The sequence below is a fragment of the Cynoglossus semilaevis genome, chromosome 20 (assembly GCF_000523025.1).
Source record: "Cynoglossus semilaevis isolate Cse_v1.0 chromosome 20, Cse_v1.0, whole genome shotgun sequence".
NCBI classification, from domain to species: Eukaryota; Metazoa; Chordata; class Actinopteri; order Pleuronectiformes; family Cynoglossidae; genus Cynoglossus; species Cynoglossus semilaevis.
Genome location: NC_024326.1, coordinates 8,367,695 through 8,388,988, shown reverse-complemented (window position 1 = coordinate 8,388,988; position 21,294 = coordinate 8,367,695). Strand labels below are relative to the sequence as shown.

General features: G+C 39.7%; 1 protein-coding gene across 2 annotated transcripts in view; it reads right to left on the bottom strand.

Annotated features, from left to right (window-relative positions):
* Positions 1-21,294, bottom strand: part of b4galt2 (UDP-Gal:betaGlcNAc beta 1,4- galactosyltransferase, polypeptide 2) — a 74,659-nt gene that overhangs the window by 41,284 nt on the left and 12,081 nt on the right. For both annotated transcript variants that reach the window (XR_001761710.2, XM_008334419.3), the window contains exons 3-4: positions 2,396-2,514; positions 1,730-1,846 (exon numbers count right to left, since the gene is read on the bottom strand). Coding sequence is in view for 1 of the 2 variants with exons in the window: in XM_008334419.3 (XP_008332641.1) it covers positions 1,730-1,846; positions 2,396-2,514 (236 nt within the window). In the remaining variant the exon portion in view is untranslated. The remainder of the gene's footprint in view (positions 1-1,729; positions 1,847-2,395; positions 2,515-21,294) is intronic.

Below are 21,294 nucleotides of genomic sequence, written 5' to 3'. Positions count from 1 at the left end.
AGGGAAATGTCTGAGCTTCCACATGAGTGTCCTGAGGTGGAAGCAAGAACCAGGGTCAGTCTGTGTGTGTGTGTGTGTGTGTGTGTGTGTGTTCAAGACAGCAGATGGCTTAGGTACAGCTACTTCTAGACTTTTGGTCTTAACATTGCTTCCTCACACACTCTTCCTCATCTGGTTTGTTTAATGTTGACTAATTTTTACTTGTACTTTCTCTACCTCTCCATCTCGATGAGCCGAAGGCCAACAAACAAGCGCTGTCCGTGGTCCTGGAGGAGGGAACACACAGAGCAGCAGGACAGAACAGCGAGGTTGCTACATCACTTTCCGCATGATCCCTCTGCAACGCCTACGCACTGTCCCTCACCCGCAGCACCGCCAACACTGTTCCCAAACACAGCAACTGAGAAAATGTCCTTTAGCCAGAGCAGCAAAACACACAGCCAACACATGACACCGTGCTTATACAAACGGAGACACTGTTTGGTGTTTACACTGTGTTTTGTGGACAAATGGATGACAACTCAGTGATGTACTGGCTAACTGTCAAGGGTGTGTCCTGGCCTTTGCTTGATGACTGATGGGATCGGTTCCACCCCCTTCTGCCACCCTGGAAGATTTACGTAAAGATCATTTAAGAGCCACCTTCCATTCCTTTTCTTTCCTTTTATTACTTCCTCACAGCCTTTTACAGAGTGGCAGCCATGTTGGTGGTGTTAGCCACGCCCCTAAAGCTCCAACATCTTAAATCAACAACAAACAAGCCTTGTGATTGGTTGAATTTTAGAAATTCCCAGCTTGCACAATTATCCTTGACCAAGTAAAAAAGGGGTTTTTTAAGGACCCGTTGGCCAGTAGTGGTACTGCAGTCAAAACATTCTTTTAAATATATTTATATATATATATTATTTAGTTTTTAATGATCTTTGAGGATTCAAAGTGAATCATTCAGTAAACCCCTCTTTTTTTTTTTTTTTTACAAAACATTCTTCCACTACTTTACACCTTTAAAGTAGTGGAAATGTATTCTGTATATCCTGTGTATGTGTGTGTGTGTGTGCCCAGGTGTAACTAGGTCACTTTTTTCAAATCCCCAAAGGGCCACTTCTTTTTTACTCTGAGGAATTGACAGCCATTATCTGTTAGCAAGGCGACTGAAAGGGGAAAATGATTGCCGTTCACCTCTCCCTCACTGTCCCTCGGTGTTAAAAGGTTCCAGCCTTTCACTCATTTAACACTTGAATGAGCACGATGGCAGAGTGCTCTCCGACATCCTCTGCGAGTGCAGGGCCTGGTGCAAAAGTTTAATCGGCCGTCATGTCGGCTACATCAAGTTCTCTCGTCGTCAAAATGCCACTGCTCTGACTCACTGTTGTCTGTTCCGTTCTGTTCTGTTTGTTTACCTGCCACCTTTTACGACCAACAAGGAATTTCAATCTTCTTACTGACCTCAGACAAGTAGAGGGACAAACCCAGACAAGAAAGCTGTTTATATGTAGAACAAGAAACAGAAGCCCTGAGGTACTTCAACCTGGAAAAATCATTTATCTGAATTCTCAGAGAATACACTGATGATGCTCTAAAATGGGAATGTGATTGGAAAAATAATCTACATACACATGCATACGATGCATCCGTGTCTGTTTTTATATTTTGTATTAATTTAGCAATCGTCTGCTGAAACCATACAACCACAAATCAATCCATAACCAACAAATGTGGGCTGCTGTACCTGATTGATGATGTAGATGCCGTAGTCGATCCTCTGCCGTCTGAGGATGGGGTGGACGTAGTGGAGCCAGTACTTCAGGTGGTTTTCCCTGTGACGGAACGGGATAATAATGGCCACCTGCACAGAAACAGTTTGGTGAGTGATTTGTTAAATTAATGATTATTTGTTGGAACATTCTGGAAATGATCAGCAGACAGGTTGGATTTCTCGGCACGACTGAACAGATGAAATGAAATGATGTTGCCTACTCAGCACATCACAGCTCTGCTGGGGTTGGGATCCAAACTGGCAGTTCTACACAAGCCCCAGCTTCAAACCACTACAGTACAGACTACCCAAGACTTTATATATATATATATATTTTTTTTATCTGAAAACAAAGTAGAGAAGATGAACCAGAGTGACTATAGATGAATAAAATATAAAAGGTAGACCTAATTATTATAGTATTAAATAATTTAGCCCGATGGCCTTTTTATTCCCGGCCTTTGTTCTCCATTCCTACGCACTTTAAGTGAAAATGTCACATGTGGTTTATGCTGTCAGTGTGAGAGGAGAATATGGAGGCAGATACATGCAATCTTCTGTGTTCTGAGCGTCCTCGACATGCACACAGTGTGTGCACGGGTGCATGAAATTCAAAAAGTAAGGGGCACATTTACAGACCTTCCATCTAGGCCGACAGTCTGGAGGGGTGTAGCGGCCTCCCTCTGTCACATTGGGATTTTCTTTCTGCACTCGCTCCATGGTCATCTGGGAACTGAACTCAATCAACAAACGCCCCACTGAGAAAAGAAGGAGAAGAAGGAAGATTTAGCAACATGAAGAGGATTGTACGGAACGGAGAAGATGTAGTAGAAAAAATGATGACTGGGAACGAGGGCCGCTGGAATCGGGGGACAGAGAGAGTTTCTCACTTCAAAGCAATCTTCTCATGTATCAAAGCAGTGTATGCAGCCATAATGCTTTCAAGGGATATACTCTACATAATGCACCTTTAATGAGTTTGAGCCTGGGAAAACATATATTCCTTAAAAATAGACAAACACTTTGAAGTCAGGCAGTGTAAACACAACATGAAAGGTAATTTCGCTGCTCGCTCATGAAGCTGAGACATATGTTAACGGCATCATCATTAGTACATCAGCTCTACGTGGAACGCAGACACACGCCAGACAAGGAGTTTGTGCCTGTGTGGATGAGACGTCAGGTTGAGCCTCATTTGACAGAACACGTGGCGTTAGATCTCTGACCTGAACTTTAAATTCAACCTGCTGCTGCTCAGAAGTCAGGATCATTAAAATGTAAAAGTCAAGCTTCACGGTTTGGGCTCCAGATCAAGTCCCACAACCACCGCCTCCACCTCACAAGTCATCAGTTTGGTAGTCATGTAGAAGAAGAGTTACAAAACGCCCATGAGCGCTCTCTGGTTCAGATATGTTGCTGTCAAACTAAGATCATTTTAAATTGTATTCTTTAATTCACTTATTCTTTGTGTATGTTAGTCATCATGGACCCAATGCTCTGTCTCTATATATGTATATACATATATACTACACATACATAGGTATACACATACATATTTATACATATACACAAATATACACATACACTCCTGTGTGTTTTTATTTATGGTTATTTATGGTAATTTATTTATTTATTTATTTGTAGTATATATACAATTTATTTCTTTTTGAATTGACCATAAATATCAGTGCAAATTAGTGAAGTGTGTCTTTATTTGTGGTCTACTGATGGACTGGTGGACTCTCCAGGCACGACTCCGCGTTTGCTTAACGATCGCTGGGATTGGCTCCAGCCACTCTTGGGAATTCTGGCCACATTTATGTATGGTTAGGAGACAGTGTGTCTGTTTGTGTTTCTAATTGGAAGTGGAGATGGACAGGGTGAGAAATGGACATACAGTATCAGAGGGATGAAGGAGGTTGCAGTCCAGGATGAACTGAGAGACAAGATTGTGTCGGATTTGTCTGAATGTGTAATGAGGAAAGACAGCTGATATAATGGTCAAAGACGCTGTAGAGACAACTCAAAGACAGGAAGGAGAAGAACAAAGACCCCAGAGAAGCTTCACAAGACACGAACCCTCAGAAAGATGGAGGCTATCACCAGCCCTGAAAAAAATATTTAGATAAAACATTTACTTCATGCTCGGACAAACACTAATTTTCTAATTTATAATGTTCTCACCAAAGCAACAAAATGGAGCAGTTTGGCCATTTAAGTGTATTTTTAATGAAATTATTGACGCTCATCACTATCACTCGTCTTTTTCCTTACCAAATGTAATTATAAACACCAGAAGGATTCTGTTTCCACCAAATTAATTTAACACAAAGCCTGTGTTAAAGACTAAAAGAAAGACAAAAACAAAACAAAAAAACAGTGAGATCTAAATGAGGCTCAGGCAGGCTCTGTTTACAGTAGGAGTTTGTAATCCACTCAGCGCTACACAGGAGAAGAGTGTCATCAATATCAACCACTGTTCATGTTCTTGAAGAGCTGAGTCCCAGCAGCCTCCTCTGAACACTCCTGTCCATCATCCTCTCCTTTCACACTCATGTCTCTGCCTCCCTTTTACATCACACTAATGAGACAGTGAGTGGAACATGGTGTTTTCACTTCCTCTCAGGAGCCAGACAGTTCAATCTGAGGCAGCACACCACGAGACACACTAAAAGGAAAATTCAAAGGAAATTCAAACTCAAGAACAAAGACATATTTCTGTTGAAACTCAAATATGTTAGTGGTTAAGAGTAAAACACCAATACAATTTACATTCTACTGTGATATCAATGACAGTACTTTGTGTTTTTGGTGCCGTGTCCATGATATTGAAGCTTTGAAGATATATTTCCAACAGATTCTGCCTTTTAAAAACAAAACTAAACAAAAAAATAATGTCATACTGTATTTTAAACATTTACATAGCATAACTGTGTATGTGCAGAGGAGGCTGGGCGGCAGCCTTATTATATTATGTTATATTTTATATTTTATATATATTATTCCAAAAATAAAACTGACTATCCACACTGTCGTCAAAACCAGTGGTATGGATCAGTAACCATGGCGATGATCACATTCTCCTGTAATGACACTATTTTTTTGGAAGGAACAATGGAAGCAGGAAAATGAGTTATTGTACAAATTACAATAGTGCGTGCTTCTTTGGCCTTCATTCCAAAATTATCTCATAATAAAATGTCTGGTTCATTATGAATAGGACAATAGGAGGAGGACAATCACTGACTGGTGGGCAGCTTCTTACATAAAGCATCCATGAATACATAATACATCTTCAAATAAATAGATTTAAAGAATATTTAAATATTATCTCAAACATTGTGTTTATCTCAACGTATGCCTTAGGTTCTGCTGTGATATTGGAGTAATACATTTTAATTATGCTGCGTGGTCGCTGTATGTGCGTCACCAGCAGCACTACAGGGGATACTTCAGTGCTTTGTCTGCAAATTCTCACTGTACACGAGAGTCCAGTCCACACATAAAACATAAACAGTCTGGAGACAGCATTCGAGGTCTTAACAGTGACAAACAAACAAATCTCCATGGACTCAAGAGTCACAGAATGCCAGGTGAAATACTGCAAATAAAATGTCCAAGAATAATCCTAAACTTTCAAAGATAATTTGACACTTTTGATCTCTGTTGCCATTCAGTGATTATAATACTTAAAAGAATACAGTATGGTATCTAACAATTTTATTTGGGTGATGTCAGGTGTCTGTTGATATGTAAAACTCAAGTCTCAGTATCAGGATTTAAAGAGTCAGATGGCTTTATCCCTAGTGTTACATGTGCAGTGATGACAGTGAATTAATCTTTATATTTCTGTTCATCTCTATCCAAAGGTCAGGGAGAGTCTGCACTGGTTCATGTGCTACTGTACCGTAGCATTAGCATCAATTCTCCAGCTGTTTATATGGATGACAGCCTCTAATAAAGACAACGAGAAGGCCTACAATTGAAGGAGCTCTTTCCTTTCAGTGCAGTTATGTTGTCATGTGACTTGGCTCCGAACCTCACACCATCTGTCGGCAACTTTACATTGTCTCCTCGCCGCTTTCTCCCTCCGCTGGTCTTTTTCAGGTATCTCAATATGTGTTCAAATATCCTGTCTTGTTTTCCGGTATAATTTATTATATTTTTTTGTTTTTCTTCTCTCCATGTAGCAGGATACTAATGTATGTTGTGTACACGTGCTCTCCATCTGTCTGCTGCCCCCTACTTGCAACCTCACCGTCTCAGAACAAAAACACATCAGTGAACATGCTGTGTTGAGGGTTTGAAGCCAATAAGTGCTTCTTGTTTTGCTTAATGATCCACAACACTGGTGCTGAATAGGGCACTGAGTGGTTCTTCAGCAAATGCTGACAAAAGTGTACACTTCATGTGAGAAACAGCTTTTTATAAAGATGTTTTTTTCTGAAGTTCTCCACCCTGTAATTACTTTTAACAACCTGCTCAAAAATCACACTCGTTAATGACATCTCTTGTAACGGCGTGTTTGTGTGCTCGCACAGTGTTTGTCACATATTGTGCCAGGAAATAACAATGTTTTCCCAGCTGATTACATGTGGTCGGTGAGTGTGAACATATCTAAACAAATCCTGTCTATGAGCTGTAGTTTGTTTTCATTTTAGATATATCTTTGCAGAGAGCTGGAAAATTTAGTTGTTATCTTTTGCCCCAGTGGTTCAACTCTCTCCCCTGGCTGGACTGTCGTGTGTTGAATCATCAAACCCCCCCCCCCCCCCCGCACACTATATAGTACAGTCCAGTGTGTCCACTGTAACTTACCTAGTTAATAATCTTTGGTTATTGTCCAATCAGTCCTAATATGTGATGCACTTTTCCTTTTCCCTCTCCTCTCTTTTCCTCTGTGTCTTTTTCTTTCTTCCTCATTCTTAGACCCAACTCTGGTTTAATAGCATTATTGCCCACAAATGGTCAAGGCATCTAAAAATGATGAAAGAGAGAACGGGCTAATCTGATTCAGAGAGACGACAGTCTCTATTGTCATCCTGTGTCAGTGGAAGTCAAGGGGAGAGGTCTCCTCCTCCCTGCCCCTCTATTCTTCTGCTTTATTATTTTTATATATATATATATATATGATTTTTTTTCATCTATTTACTTTCTTTGAACTACTCCTCCACTTGTCCTGAGGCCAAAGAAACAAATTCAATTATGAACTCTGGTTATTATTGTTTCCTGACTCTGGCACTGCTCCACTCCCATCACTTTAGTGACACAAAGGCACAGACTTTCTCAAAAAACAGGAACAATGATTAACAAGCAGCCTGTTCTGTGGTTTGTCCGGCCAAAAACCCCGTGAGGACAAGGCCAAGTCATGGTGGTGCATTCATGGACCATGACTTTAGAGGCAGAGGACAGGACGCACCATCACTTACGCCGCATTCTTTGGTAAATTGACAGAATTTTTTTAACCTTAAACCTGTCTGAAAAAAATACTATCTTATGCCTTAAAGTTAGTCTAAGAGTCTAAGTCTAAGACCAGCTCTAAGAATCACAAATGAGCCTACTCACTCGGAGTCTATATCTGCATACTTGTATCTGTGTGTGTGTGTGTGTGTATCTTGTATCTGCCATGAGCTTCTGGCAGTTTGTGACACAAAAACAAGTCTAGCTGTCACTATCCAGCTGTCATAAACATGTGGTAGTTGGCAGACACACTGAATTATGCTGAAGGACACACATACACATACACAAACACACACAGGCAGGTACATGCATATGCACACACATCAACATATATGTGGTTATATATACATATAAATGTATATATATAAATAAATATGTGTGTGTGTGCGTATATATTTCTATAAACAACAGCCAAGTGCATAATGACTCATAAAAGTCATTCTTCCAGAGGGCACGGTCAGACAGCGAATGATGCAGCGAGGCTCACAGAGCCATGTTAACAATGTGCTGTTCAGATGAGATTAAATGTCACCAACATTATTATACGCGTATGTACTGTTCATCTTTTATAATGAAGCTGATTGGCTAAAGGGTGAAACAACAAAAAAGGTGGCTTTTTGCGACATTGTTACGTTACAGGTGGAGCCAGTTCTTCTCCAAACACTGCTGTAACAGTTCACTCCAGCTTTGCAAAAATAAAGAGACGTAAATGAACAAGGTATTTTGTTTGCAGAAGGCGGATAGCAATATTTATATGCCATAAATTGTGATGTTTTTAAACTAAACTAAGCATAACATTACTTATATTATTAGTGCACAAAAGATGCTAACTGGCAAAAAAAAAAGTATTTCAAGGATGCAGCTGTAAATGTAGGACAGCTGCTGTAGGAAGAAGGTGACAGAGAGACGTACTGTAAGCAGGTCTGATCAGCTCAGCAGCCAGAACTCTTGTGACCCACATCGTCTCAGTCAACAATTTGACAAGCTGAGGTTTAATTCAAGTGAGATGTCTCGAGTGTATATTAAGGAGGCCATAAGTTTAGAAGCAGGAAGAGTTCATTTAATGATAAGAAGACAGAAAACTGCGCTGTGGCCAGTGGATGCAGAAAAGAAGCAGAGTTATGTGGAGTCTCGATCTTGTTAAAAGCCTGTCAACGTCTCACAGGAAAAGAGCTACAGCGTGGACCAAAAGGTCTGGACGTTTCTCTGCGTACAGAGAATTTGTAATATTCCATAGAGATGCACTGTATTTCAAAAACCATTAATTGTGGACAAAATTAATTAGCCTACATCTCCAAAACTGATTTAGATCACACTGCTAAATCCTCAAATTGTGCATAATCCCCCTATTTAATCATCGCAGAAACAAATGTCTGCTTAACTGCTGCGCTTTACAGCAAATAACCTAATTTAACCTTTGAATGTGTTTGCTCCGGAGCTCATTGTTTAAAGATTTTTCACTCGATTGCAATTACACTGAGTTTTAAATTAATGACTAAATGACTGTGAGGGTAAAACGCAGCCTGTGTGTTTTGGTCTGAGTGCCTGGCAGCTACATGATACAAACAGAACGGCTACAGTTGTGGAACTGCTTCAACACGAAGCCTTTTTTTCTTCTTCTTTTTTCATCGATGTAGCTAATTTATAGAAATGACCGAATATGTACAACTGAAGTCAAGTGTTCTGATGGGAAACAACAGCACAGTCAATGAAAAGCAGTGTGACACAGTAACAACGACACCTATTCTTTTTTAAGATGTTAATGAAGAGCTGCTCAGTGAAGGATAAATCCTCACTAAAGTAATAAAAATGGAAAATATAAAACAGAACAGGATTTCAATGTGCTGTTAAAGTCACAAAAAGAAAAAAAAATCTCTTTGTCACTGGAACTTTTATCCACTAGTTAATATTGGTGGTAAAAGTAATCTGTAACAAGATTGTGTCAAGCATTTCTTCCTCCATGTTTTTAAAAAAAAAGTGTGATAGCCAAAGTACTGCAATAAAAAATAAATAAAATACTACAAAATTAAAAATAAACCAAATCTATTTACCAAGTACACAGCTAATTTACAGTATTAGCAGAAGTATTCAGCTAATTTGGTCGAGGGATAAATCTGACAAACAGGCTTGAAGTCTTTAGAAAACTAACTTTGCTAATTTAGCAAATCCCTGGCTGAACCCAATATTTGTTATATTTTTATTCACAATTCCATTAAAAGAATAATAAAAACATCAGCATCAGCAAGGTGGCATATTTTTTTCTACAGATTTTTTTTAGCAACCAAAATTAATTTCACAGAGATTACAGAGCTTGTCAGTCTTCCAAATTCCTTGGTAATAAATACAGCTTCTGCTGGGAGTTCTTTCCAGTAAGCTGTGTCCTTAGGTCAAATCCAATTTTTTTTTCCTCTCTAAATTATTTTTTAGTGTGACTTAACTATTAACTCTCTTGGTAATTGTGGTGTTTTTGGACATCGTTAAATGTCTTCATAAGTTTTCTTATTTTATTATTGAAATATCAAATTCAATCTTATTGTTGTTTATTCCTTAATAATGCTTCTTGGATAATTTGACATTTAATTTTTGACATTTTATGCTTTAACTGGCTGCTATTTAGCCCTGTTCATCTTGCTTCGTATATTTAAAATAATGTTTATTTAAATTCATCCATTGTTAGCACTTGACACGTTTTTTGACACGAGTTTCCTGACAAGATTATCAAGCCATTAAAAGCCTCTGTTCCAGTGCAGGAAAAATAAAATATGAAGACAATAATGATGTTTGTTCTACACTGTAATCAAAATGATGGAGTTCTCTAAATCACTGAGTCACTCCATCACTCACAACAGGAAATGTTGCCTAAGTAGCTCTGTAGGTGAGATGGACAACCAGACAACATGGCTGGAAATCCCCTTAAGGAAATACCATCCCATCATAAACACAGAGCCAGGAGCGATGGCAGCGCTTTTGGTCTCTGTGGTTGGAGGTGTTTGTGGAGTCAGACGCTCTGACAGGCTGGGACAGAGTTTTCCCACGCCTCAGGTCTCTCCCACTATTCTCTCTATTTATAAAACCAACTATAAAAATGTTCAGTACAGTACAAAAAAAAAATTACAAAAAAAAAAAAAAAAATGCTGCTTAATCTTTTTTACAGCCCCATCACAGGGCAACAAACATTCACACCTTAATTCACACCTATGGTCCATTAAGAGTGAATAATTAATGAATACCAGTGTCTGAACCAGTTAATTTGGTTTTTCTGTTCTGACATTTTTTGATTCGTTCTAGAAACCACAAGAGGCTGCTTTTTAGACCTGGTCTTTCTAAACATTTTGGAAACCAAGGTTTGTAACCAGAAATGAATTGGTTTGAAACCTGACAAGACTACTGAGAGTCTGACTGATACCTGAAGCTCAGATGTTTGGACCATGTCCTTGCCAAGGCCGGCCTCGCACTGAAATGATTCCTTTTCTGCCAAGTGAGCGGAATAAATTCTAAAGATAACATTTGAGCTACTGTGAGTCTTTGTTTCATTTTTTAGAGAACTCAAATAACTATTCTGTTAGTCAAGAAAACAGATCAGCAAATACTACAAAAAAAAAAAAAAATTCAAAGTGATGACAATAAAGCGGTGTATAGTCACATACTGCAGCCTGGGTTTACTGCTAGGGAGTCGAGCTCCTCTCTGTTTGTCTCTCAGGTGACAGATGTGAGTTCAGTGTATTCTGAGAAGGACGACGAGAGAAGGAGGACAAGGTAACAGGAGGAGCAAAAAGTGAAGGAGAGAATAACGTCTGAAATGAAATTAATGAGCACAAAACCCAGGGCTGTTAAAGACAGAGATAAAGCAAGTTGGAGGAGGAACACACAAAGGAGTGATGATGAGGAGGAGGAAGAGGAGAAGGCTGCTTTTGTTTTCTCCTTATCAGCCGCAGCCCTCGTCTCCCTGTTCAATGTGTTCTTGCATGTGGGAGAATAGAGGAGAGGAAAAGAGAGGGGAGGGGAGAAAAGGAGGAGGGAAGGAGAGGAGAGGAAAGATGAGAGGAGCTGAAGTCAAGAAGTGAAGAAGAAGGTGGTGGTGGTGGGGGGGGGAAGGGGTATTAAGAAGAGAAAACAGAAGACCTGTACTAACCACCAATGACATCACTGTAAAATTATCTCTCTCTGCTGACCTTCCTCTCTCTCTCTCTGTATGTCTCTGTCTCTCTTGGATTGTCGCTCTTAAAGAAAATGCAGGGAAACAAGTTAGAAAAGAAACACAAGGAGAAGAAGAAAGGAGTGAGGATGAGGGAGAGAGTGGGGGGTAAAACGATCTCTCTGCCCCCTGTGGCAGATACAGTTGCTCTTCTCATCGACTACCAAAGCCCCCCGAGCCCCACCAAAGTCTCCTCGTCTTCTTGTTGGCACAAACTCCTCACACACCAGTCCACATCATCGGCTCTGGTTTCTTCTCTGCTTCTTTGATTCAGTTGAATTATTAATGCCGTTTCTGCTTCTTGCATTTAATTCTTTTCTCAGAAAATAATTAAACATTTTTAGGGCACCATAATGCAGCACCCGCGCTAAAAATATGCTCCACAGGACGTGACGCTCATTTATTTGGATATATGTACAGTATAGGGAATATACAACTAAAACCAGGAGGCACTTTGTTTCCGAAGTATTACTGTGTACTTTATCAGAGCGTGTAGTCATTAGGCTGACTCAGAGCAGCGGTCAGCCCAGATTTATATTGTTCCACAGGAGTTTTCATTGTTTTTCTGAATCATTGCAGACACCAGCATGGCAACAATATGAGGGAGAGTATTTTCAATGTGATGCACTGCCAGACATTTGCTGATGCAGGTGTGAAGGGACTGAAATTCAAATGCCAACCTCTCACATACCCACGCTGCAGTAATGCATCACGCTGCCAGCACTGGGTTCTCTTCATTTTGACTCTTTATTTTCACAATTCGCTTTTTCCCATAAAAGAGCGGCAACGTCTAAAATCAGGTCAAAGATTTTAGTCACGGATAAACTTTCTGTAGCTGCCAGGAAAAAACAATGCTAATGGCGTTTTAGCTTTCACTCAAATCAGCTGTCAACAACAAACAAGCTACCGTAACAATCAAGCAACAAACACAAGCTGGAGACACAGACAGGAGACGGTGAAGTGAAGTTTTTAGTTTGCTGACCAAAGCAGGACAGAGATGGTCTGCATCAGCAGAAAGTACACGCAAAAAACTGCTTCTTCTGATCTGGGTTCAGACAGAGACAAGGCTGAACAGCCTGTAGAGCAGGACACTGTATCAATAATAAACTACCACAGCAATATTAATATTGTATCCAAATGTGCATTTTAATTGCACTAATTAATTAGGAAAGTTATTGCATTAGAATTATTCCTGTATTTCAACACACTGGGCTACGCACTGGATTTTAACCAGCATATATCCTGGTTAAAATGCATGCCGTATATCCAATAATTCCACCATGCATTCACTCATTGTTTCTCTAATACACAGTCCAAAAAGTTTTCATTTCACAGAAGCACTTAACAGAAGGCTTACCATTGCTTTGCAATTTCTTCAAAACTCAATCTCATTCTGCATCATTTCCTCACAAATAAACAAATTACATTAAAATTGAAAACAAGATTATCGTCCTCCCCTCCCCATTGCGATAACTCAGGCTGCCATCTGTTACATTTGGGTTTATGAACACGTGTATCACAGGTCAAGGTCCAAGAATAAATAAAGTGCAGCCTCTGCCTCCTGTTCTTCTGATTGGCTGTTGTAGAACTCCTGCAGTTTTAATAATAAACACAGGTGAAGTCCCTGATGAAGTTCTTTTGTTCTGTGAAATGTGCTGCGATATGAAGTGTAACATTTGATAGATCTAGTAATTCAGCTTATTTAAACTTAACTTCAGGGCAACGTTGAGCCAACTGTGGCTTGGATTTTTTTTTTCTTTGCCACAGGAATAAAAACTTCTCTGCCTCAGTTCATGCTGCAAATCATTCATGAATAATTCTTTCAACTTGGTAGAAGGCGGGTGAATACAGAGAATACAGAGAGAAATACAGCTGTGGATCGACAGGAGGGACGTCAAAGAAGAATAGCCCTTGTGTAGTTTATAATTATTTTATATATTACATAGTTTTCTTGTTTAATGTATATTTTATTAGGTGTTAAAATAAATGTTAGATTTTAAATCCCCTTGTTAACAGGTCATGAAGAAGTTTAACACAGTTTGAAAAATGACGTTTCATCGTTCTCCCACAGGTGATTTTGTACATTTACAGTCAAACTTCATCTCATTATTCATTCATTTAAACAGTCAAACAGTCAGTTTATTTTGAACAGAAACAGCATGGCCAGACAGGCTACACAGTTCTGAATATATATATATATATATACGTTTCTTTACAATAACTGAACTGAATTGTTCTTAATCTAGGTGTTTGTTGTAGAACACAAACAAACACATACTGGAACACAGACAGTGTGCAGCCTCTGACAGCAGAACACACAGATGGCCGAGCACCAGTCCAAACGCCGTGAGGCTGATCCAGTATCACAGACAAACTGGGACAGAAGAAAGAAGGAACTTTTCCAAACTAAACGGTTCTAGCCTGGGAGGGAACTGGTCCCTGCGGCCCAGCCTGGCCTGGCCCGAAGAAATCTTTGTTTTCTGTGTGAACAAAATAAAGTTGTTGTTTTATTCTTCTATATTTCAACCTGAGTCGGCCACTCATATTTCTTGACATTTTTAATGTAACAGTGCATGTGTGTTGGCACACTGGATGATGAATAGAATAAGAAGAGAAAAAGTGATTTATTCTAGAATCAGGACTAGGAAGAATAGAAGAAGCAGAAACAGAAGGTGGGGAAGAATAGAAGAAGCAGAAACAGAAGCAGGAACAACAACAGGAGGAGGAGGAGCTGCAGCAGTCCCATTGTTGATTTTGTTTAATGATATTTCTTTCTGAGTTAAAGAATGTAAGAATAAGTGTAAATGACTGAAATAAGGACTTGTTTTGCTCAGGCTAAAACTCTTGACCTAATTGCACATGTGTTTACATGACAAACCATTCTGGATTTGCATCAATAGCCTGAAAACATCCATTGAAATACTATGCCTTGACTTGCAGAGCAGACAGCACAAACCTCCACATCCAAGTGTAAATTTTTGCTGACACTGTGGAAAAGCAGACCCTACCAAGGTGAATAAAACCCTGTTGTTTACAGTAGCAGCTTCTCCATCAATAGACAGGAGAGCAACAGTGAGGCACGGGTGAGGATGAGATGATGAAACACTCGAGCCTCTGCTGCCTGCCCACACTGCAGGAAGAAAGCGGGTGCGATTAAATGTGAAAAATGTACAATACAGAAACAGGAGTGGGAAAATCGACATCATTTACATCAGACGATCGAAAGGAATTCATGCCTGAGTTTCGATTGGTAAAGGTAAAAACAACTGTCTTTTGTTGACTGTTAGAGACGAAACACAGCTTTTTTTTATAACTAAAGGAAAATGTTCTTCACCGTTCTATGTTGAAGAATTACAATGCGTTCCCTTCAGTAGTCAACAACACTCTGTTCTTCCAACACAAATGAAAAGGCTAAACGATAAGTCAGGCACAGTGAGTCTGAACTGAGAATAAATTGGGGTTTGAACAAGAAGAAAGTTTAGTTTGTTGTGTAAATGTAAGAGAAGCCAAAGAAACAGAACAAAAGAAACCTTTGGGAAACTTTTTTTCATCAGCAACTCACTACTTTAACGTTCAATGACACACAGGTAACAAATATAAACTGATTGCTTTAACAATTTGGTCATGGTAACAGTCATTGCAGAGACGACTGTCTACGTCTGAAGTGGTGGTAATCAACAAAGCAGAAAAACTTGCTTGTTTTCTTTTTTTTTTTCCAGACTGAAACTGACAACCCTGTGATCCACATCCAGACTTTTTTGACCATTCTTTTCTCCGTCCCTCTTGCTATGCCATTCACTTCCTGTTGATTTATGCATGAAGATTTATGCAGTCAACGCTGCTTCACTCCATCTACTCTGACTCATTTTTTAATGCCCTTCACAAAGCACGACCCTTGGGTAAAACACGAGACATAAATATCTCTGTCATTGTGTCATTTGAAATTCAAACTATATAAAATATTTAGGAACATCTAAGTGTCACCTCCAACTTACTGCTAACATCAACTCTGCGACTGTGTCACAGTCATACCAAGAACATCCAAAAAATGTCATGTATTATTGTAGTTCAAACCAGATTAGATTGACTGGTTATTCTATGACTCTTTATGTGGAAAAAACTATGTATTATTATTATTATTATTCAAAATATTCATCCTGAGGAAATACTACAAATTAAAGAACAAAAGGCTCTAGATAGAATGTGTTGTACTGTATAGGCAAATGAGACAAGAAGAAAGTGAAGTATGAATTTAACTATGCATTCACCTGAAAATGGACAAATAAGGCGAAATCTTCATCACTGAACACAGAGACTGAACTTTACCAGAGAAACTGTGAACAGATCACATCGTTAACTTTATGCCACTTATTGTCATTTACATATTGTGACATAACCTAACATACTGTGCCAATCTGCTCCATTAGCTCCTCACTCTTCATGTGCATTAAAACACCACAGGCACCACCTTCAACTGCTCCACAGTGAGCAGTGAAAACCCTGAACAGTTTTCTCTCTCTCTCCCTCTCTCTCTCTTCCTCTCTCTCTCTGACTGGGCTCTATTGCGTGTGAGATAAAACTGCTATCACCAAGGACTGATTTAAGTCTGTGGGGAAAACAGATGAATATGTTAATGAAGAAAGTAATCTGCAGATTAATCAATGATGAAAACAGCCACTGTCCGCAGCATTAATCTCCAAACATACAGTCTGTTTTCCGACAAGTGTTGGAGTAACATCTACGTTTGCCAAATTTTACGTTAAACTACAAACAAGGTGCGATATTTGCAAACCAAATTGTAAACAACAAAAAGATATTAACACTACAGATGTTTCAATTTCTCTCCAAACCTTTGGATTTTCCCTGATACTGACCTAATAATATATGAAGAGAGCTGAATACTGCGTGTACTAAAATGTGTGGAATTTCACAGATAATAAACCTGGAACCTGCTCATGTCCACATTCCTATTAAAAACCTATCAACACGGAGACATGGAGTGTACTTCAGTACAAGCCAACCTGACGTCTGACCTGACTTCATAATGAACCTCTAATAAAATAACAATGATTTCTCTTCCCTGTCGGGCACTGGTTGGAATACAAAGTAGAGTTTCTGCTCACCTCTGCTCTGTCCACAGAAACACACCTGCTACTGTGTCTGAGTAAAAGCAAACAACTGGGTTAAAAAAAAACAGATCCAAACTCCCGGCCTGGGGACCACTTCTGGCCCACAAACACCACATCTGGGCCAGAAAAATCATTGAATTATATATTTTTTAAAATATTTTTCAAAATGAGAAAAAAAAGTTGTACCTGTGTACGTTCTTTTAACTGCTGTTAGGCCAAGAAAATAGTTAGCGTTAAGCTGCTCTTACGTAGAGCTCCTTCTGCTGTATCAGGGACAAAGTACTCCAGATAGAGAGTGTGTGTGTGTGTTTGTATGAGTGTGTAATGTGTGTGTGTCCCTGAGAGAGAGCTCTCTAAATGGATCTATTCATTCTACCGAGGATGTGGCTCCTCCAGAGACACCACACAGAGTCTTCTGCCTCTGGCATACTAAACTCTTCTTTTTCATATTTCCAGCCCATCTTAAATCTGTCTCTCATCATCTCGTCATCGTGTTATACCTCTCCCTATTAGTCACACAACATACAACATGAAGCAACAAGAGAGAAGACATAACATTGTAGCAGGATATGTATATATTTAGCAAAAGCCTGAAAACACAGTAATGAGCGTTCAGTGAATATGTGTACGTGGAAGTTCATATCTAAATACCACAGCTCCAGTCGAACCAAAATACCTGGATCAGATTTTGTAGCTAAATGGTAAGTAGGCCAAGTCAGATGCTAAATTTACTTGTATACACATGGCCTCTCTGTTTATGCCTTTGTATTTAAATATACAGTTTTTATACTACACCACACACCACCCTCCAGTGTTTGACTTCCTCAGAGGAAACATGTCAATTTTCATCAACTTCATCAATAAATCTTGATGATACTGACAATGACAACAGTGCAAACAAACAACATAAGTCTGCTGTATACTATTTCCTATCCTTGCACAAGTGCTGGACGCAGTGTTGTGTCACTCAGTGAATAATCCATGGTCCAGTCTGCAGGTGCCAGGAGGAGTTCACAGTGAAGAGCTGCAGGACAACTCCTGTCTCAGCTGAGCAAGCGAGCAAATCACAGACGACAAACAGTGACACCTCCGGAGATGTTCTGCCATATTTTAATGTCAGCGTGAAACATTTTTTGGACCAATAGCTTTATGTCACTATTGTGTCACTTCCAAAAAATATATACACAGACAAAGCAATAAATAACCAGAGGGAATTCTCAGGGACGAGTGTCACTATTTGAAGGAAACAGCACATGAACAACATCACAACAAAATACTAACTTTATTTACTCCGAACTGAAAATGCATCCACACCGGGTATTCTTAGTTTACTAGTGAGCAAAAAAAAAAAAAGAAACTAGAGATAATCCCTTCAAGTAATCCACATCAAATCTCCTACAATGCTAATCCACTCAGCGAGCTGGTCCACAGTAGCCATTTATCTGTAAACACGTCTAACTGTGCCTTTGCATGTATAATTAATTTGTGATGGTACTTTGATGTACTGCCGGGCTTGTCAACCAGCTCGGCTGTTTGTGTGCTGGGTCTCCACACTTCTGCATAATGGGATGGGACACAGTGTACAGTACATATCGTACGAGGCAGGGCCGAACCAAACATGAAGAATACAGGCAATTATGCAACAATTAACGGACACAATGTAATGGAATTCAACTTCCCTCCCCGCCCTCCCCTCCTCCGAAATAACCTAAAAACTCAAAAATAGTTTTTTCAGTGACGTTATTACTGTAATGTAATTGGTCATTTTAATTTTTTTTTTTGCAGTTTCAAAAGATTTGTTTTCACCATCAGGTAACATAAGATGCAGTAACAAGATGTTAGAGAATCTTCCAGTCAATATTGTTCTTCACAGTTCAGTAAGACACTTTGGATGTATAAAAGCAGTGTGACTTATTTATCATCTAAAGATCTTGTATGTTAAGAGCACACACACACACACACACACACACACACACGTTCACATCTTAATACCGACTCTAAAGCAGGGTAACCGATACGAAGTGGCTTCTTATTACCCTGTCACGACACTCGCACATACGCACTTGCCAGACATAAAACTGTGATGTACTACAGACAGTGAAGCTGGGACAGCTGTGAATGCACATCTGCTGAGCAGACACATAAAACACATAAATACAGTAAAACCTAATTATGTGCACGTACACTGTAGTACGTGTACTGTATGTATACACCTCTGCAACAATAAACTGACGACTGGAAGCCGACCACAGTGAGGATCAAACTGACTGAAACGTTAGAAAACCAATCAGCACGCTGCACTTTGTGACACACACGGTTCATCAGGCTGAGGAGACGCCACTGTAGCCATTTCAATAACAAGTGTTTGACAGGGTGACAGTAACTCAGGGCCACCGCTGACACCACATGTATTTGGTTCAGGTCAGACTCAGACATAAAACAGAGAAGGCTGTTAGCTGTGAGTCAGAGTCAGCTTCAGAAATATGGGGCCAGCGCCATGCCACACACATCGAGCACCTGACCCCACAGCGGCCTCTTAATGTCCGCCCACATTTTCTCAATCAGCTGCGTTGGTGGTAGAGCAGGACATAGAGAGGGTGATGAACGAGCTGCGACAGTCCATACGCCCTCAGAGTGAAAGACAGAAATGAGACACGCAGTGACACATGGTTCCACCGCACAGGCCCACAGATTTTCAGCTCAAGTACAAATCTTAAAGTTCCACGACAAGACATTTTACAACGAGTCCAAAGTCCATTTATCGTAGATGGTCAAGCCACAAGCCATTAATCTGTCATATTAAAAACAAAATGTTATTTTTGCTTTAAAACAACAATAAAACAACATATATAAACATATATAAATATATGTTATATATATTTTTAAAATAAGAAATATAAAAATCCAAGAAAATGGATGGAGGAAGTCAAGTCAGTTGATCCTTCACATCTACTCATGGCCTCCACATTTGTTTACCACAAACTGAGTCATGAGGTCATCAGAACACAGCGCACGTTGCGATTGTCTTTCATGTCATCTCAGATTACCCAGCCCGACGGCATTTCTACACAGAAATGAAATACGACATGATCACTGCAATGATACGGTCTCAAAGAGCAGCCTGGAAGCAACGCAGCTTCCTAACATTTTTCAAGCTGCATCACGTGAATTACATGCATTAAATCCCACCGTCAAAAATGTCACTATAATTACATGTAATTAAATAGAATCATCTTAAATGGACTCACTAATTAACTACTCAGTGTGAATCCTGGGCCTGTTTAGTTGAACACAACCCTATACACAAAGTTGATGCATTAATTAATAAATACAAGTAGCATCTGTTTGTGTATTAAGAACATGAGCGTAAAACTATTTACTGTTAAACAACATTCAACAGACTTATCTTCCCGTTAGGAAAAGTGACTAAATAATATTGCCTTCCTCTCATAACATAACCATAATATCACACAAAGCTTCTGGACCAATGAAAAACATCTGATGAGTCACTTTCAAATACGAAAAAGAACAACAAAAATCTAATAACCAAACTGCACTACAAGACTGATTAACAGGCACAACAGCGCTCACATGCAGGTGAACACAGGCGAAACGACTGAACGTCACTGACCAAGAGAAACAGGGCCGTTCTAATGAAGATATGACAGCCATTATGTCATGGAGAGCCCTCTGCTTCTGCAGCCAGGGCTGCATTGGTTTTCCACATTGTGCACCGTAATAGAGGGCAGTGTGTTTCTGGAGGGAACAGCCTTGTTTATTGGCTTGATTGAAAGCTGTGGCTGTTTCCTCTCTCCAACGGACGGATGTTATTTCCCTGCCTAATAAACCCAGTGACAGGTAGCAGCGCGGAGGAACGACACGTGGCGACCGGGCTATTTTACTTGGCCTTATCTGAAGTTTTGCTTTGCACATCTCATTTTCATGGTCTTAATAAGGGCTTCCTTCCAAGCATGCTGACCTCAGGGCAAACTTTAAATACCGGTAATTTATATCCTGTGCCACAGTGAAGAGAGTTTCGCGAAGTGTCGTAAATATTGTATTCAATTGTTCGTTATTGACTGACGTCTCTGCTGCATCTATGAACCAGTGATGAGATGTTTAGATTTGTTTTGAACATCATCACGTGTCACGGTGCAGAGCAGGATCCCAGACACTTAGATTCTGACAAACATTGGAAATATTTAATTTTTTTCCACTTTATGACACTTTAATTACAAATACATTTTATGCAAACAGTAGTCTGTATGTAAAAAATGAACCTTCATCAAGTTCAACAGTGAAGCCCAAGATTCAGACCAGCAGAGAAACAGGAATAATGTGAAGATAAGGAGACTTTAGGTAAGTGATCAAAATGAAATCAACAACAGTGACGATCTTTTATTAACTACTGCACTGACAATGATTAAGGGAATAAAGGGGCAGCAGCAAAGATAGCATCACCAAGGTGAGAGCCTGGACATGGCCGCTGTAAACAACATGATGGACGAGCCGCTCTCTGATGCTGCAGAATTTCAACATTGACTCGCATATTCTTCACAGTATCTCTAACACATGACGTGTTTGCAGGGAAGAGCTCGGTGTTTCCAGCTGCTTTACCCCATGGAAGGAACAACGACAGGGATACGAAGCTGAAAAAATTGAGAATTGTTCTGCTGGCATCAGGCTACGAAATTCAACCCTGCAGGAACACGGAGGAGACAAAGACTGAGCTGCAGCACTGGGAGAGGACACGC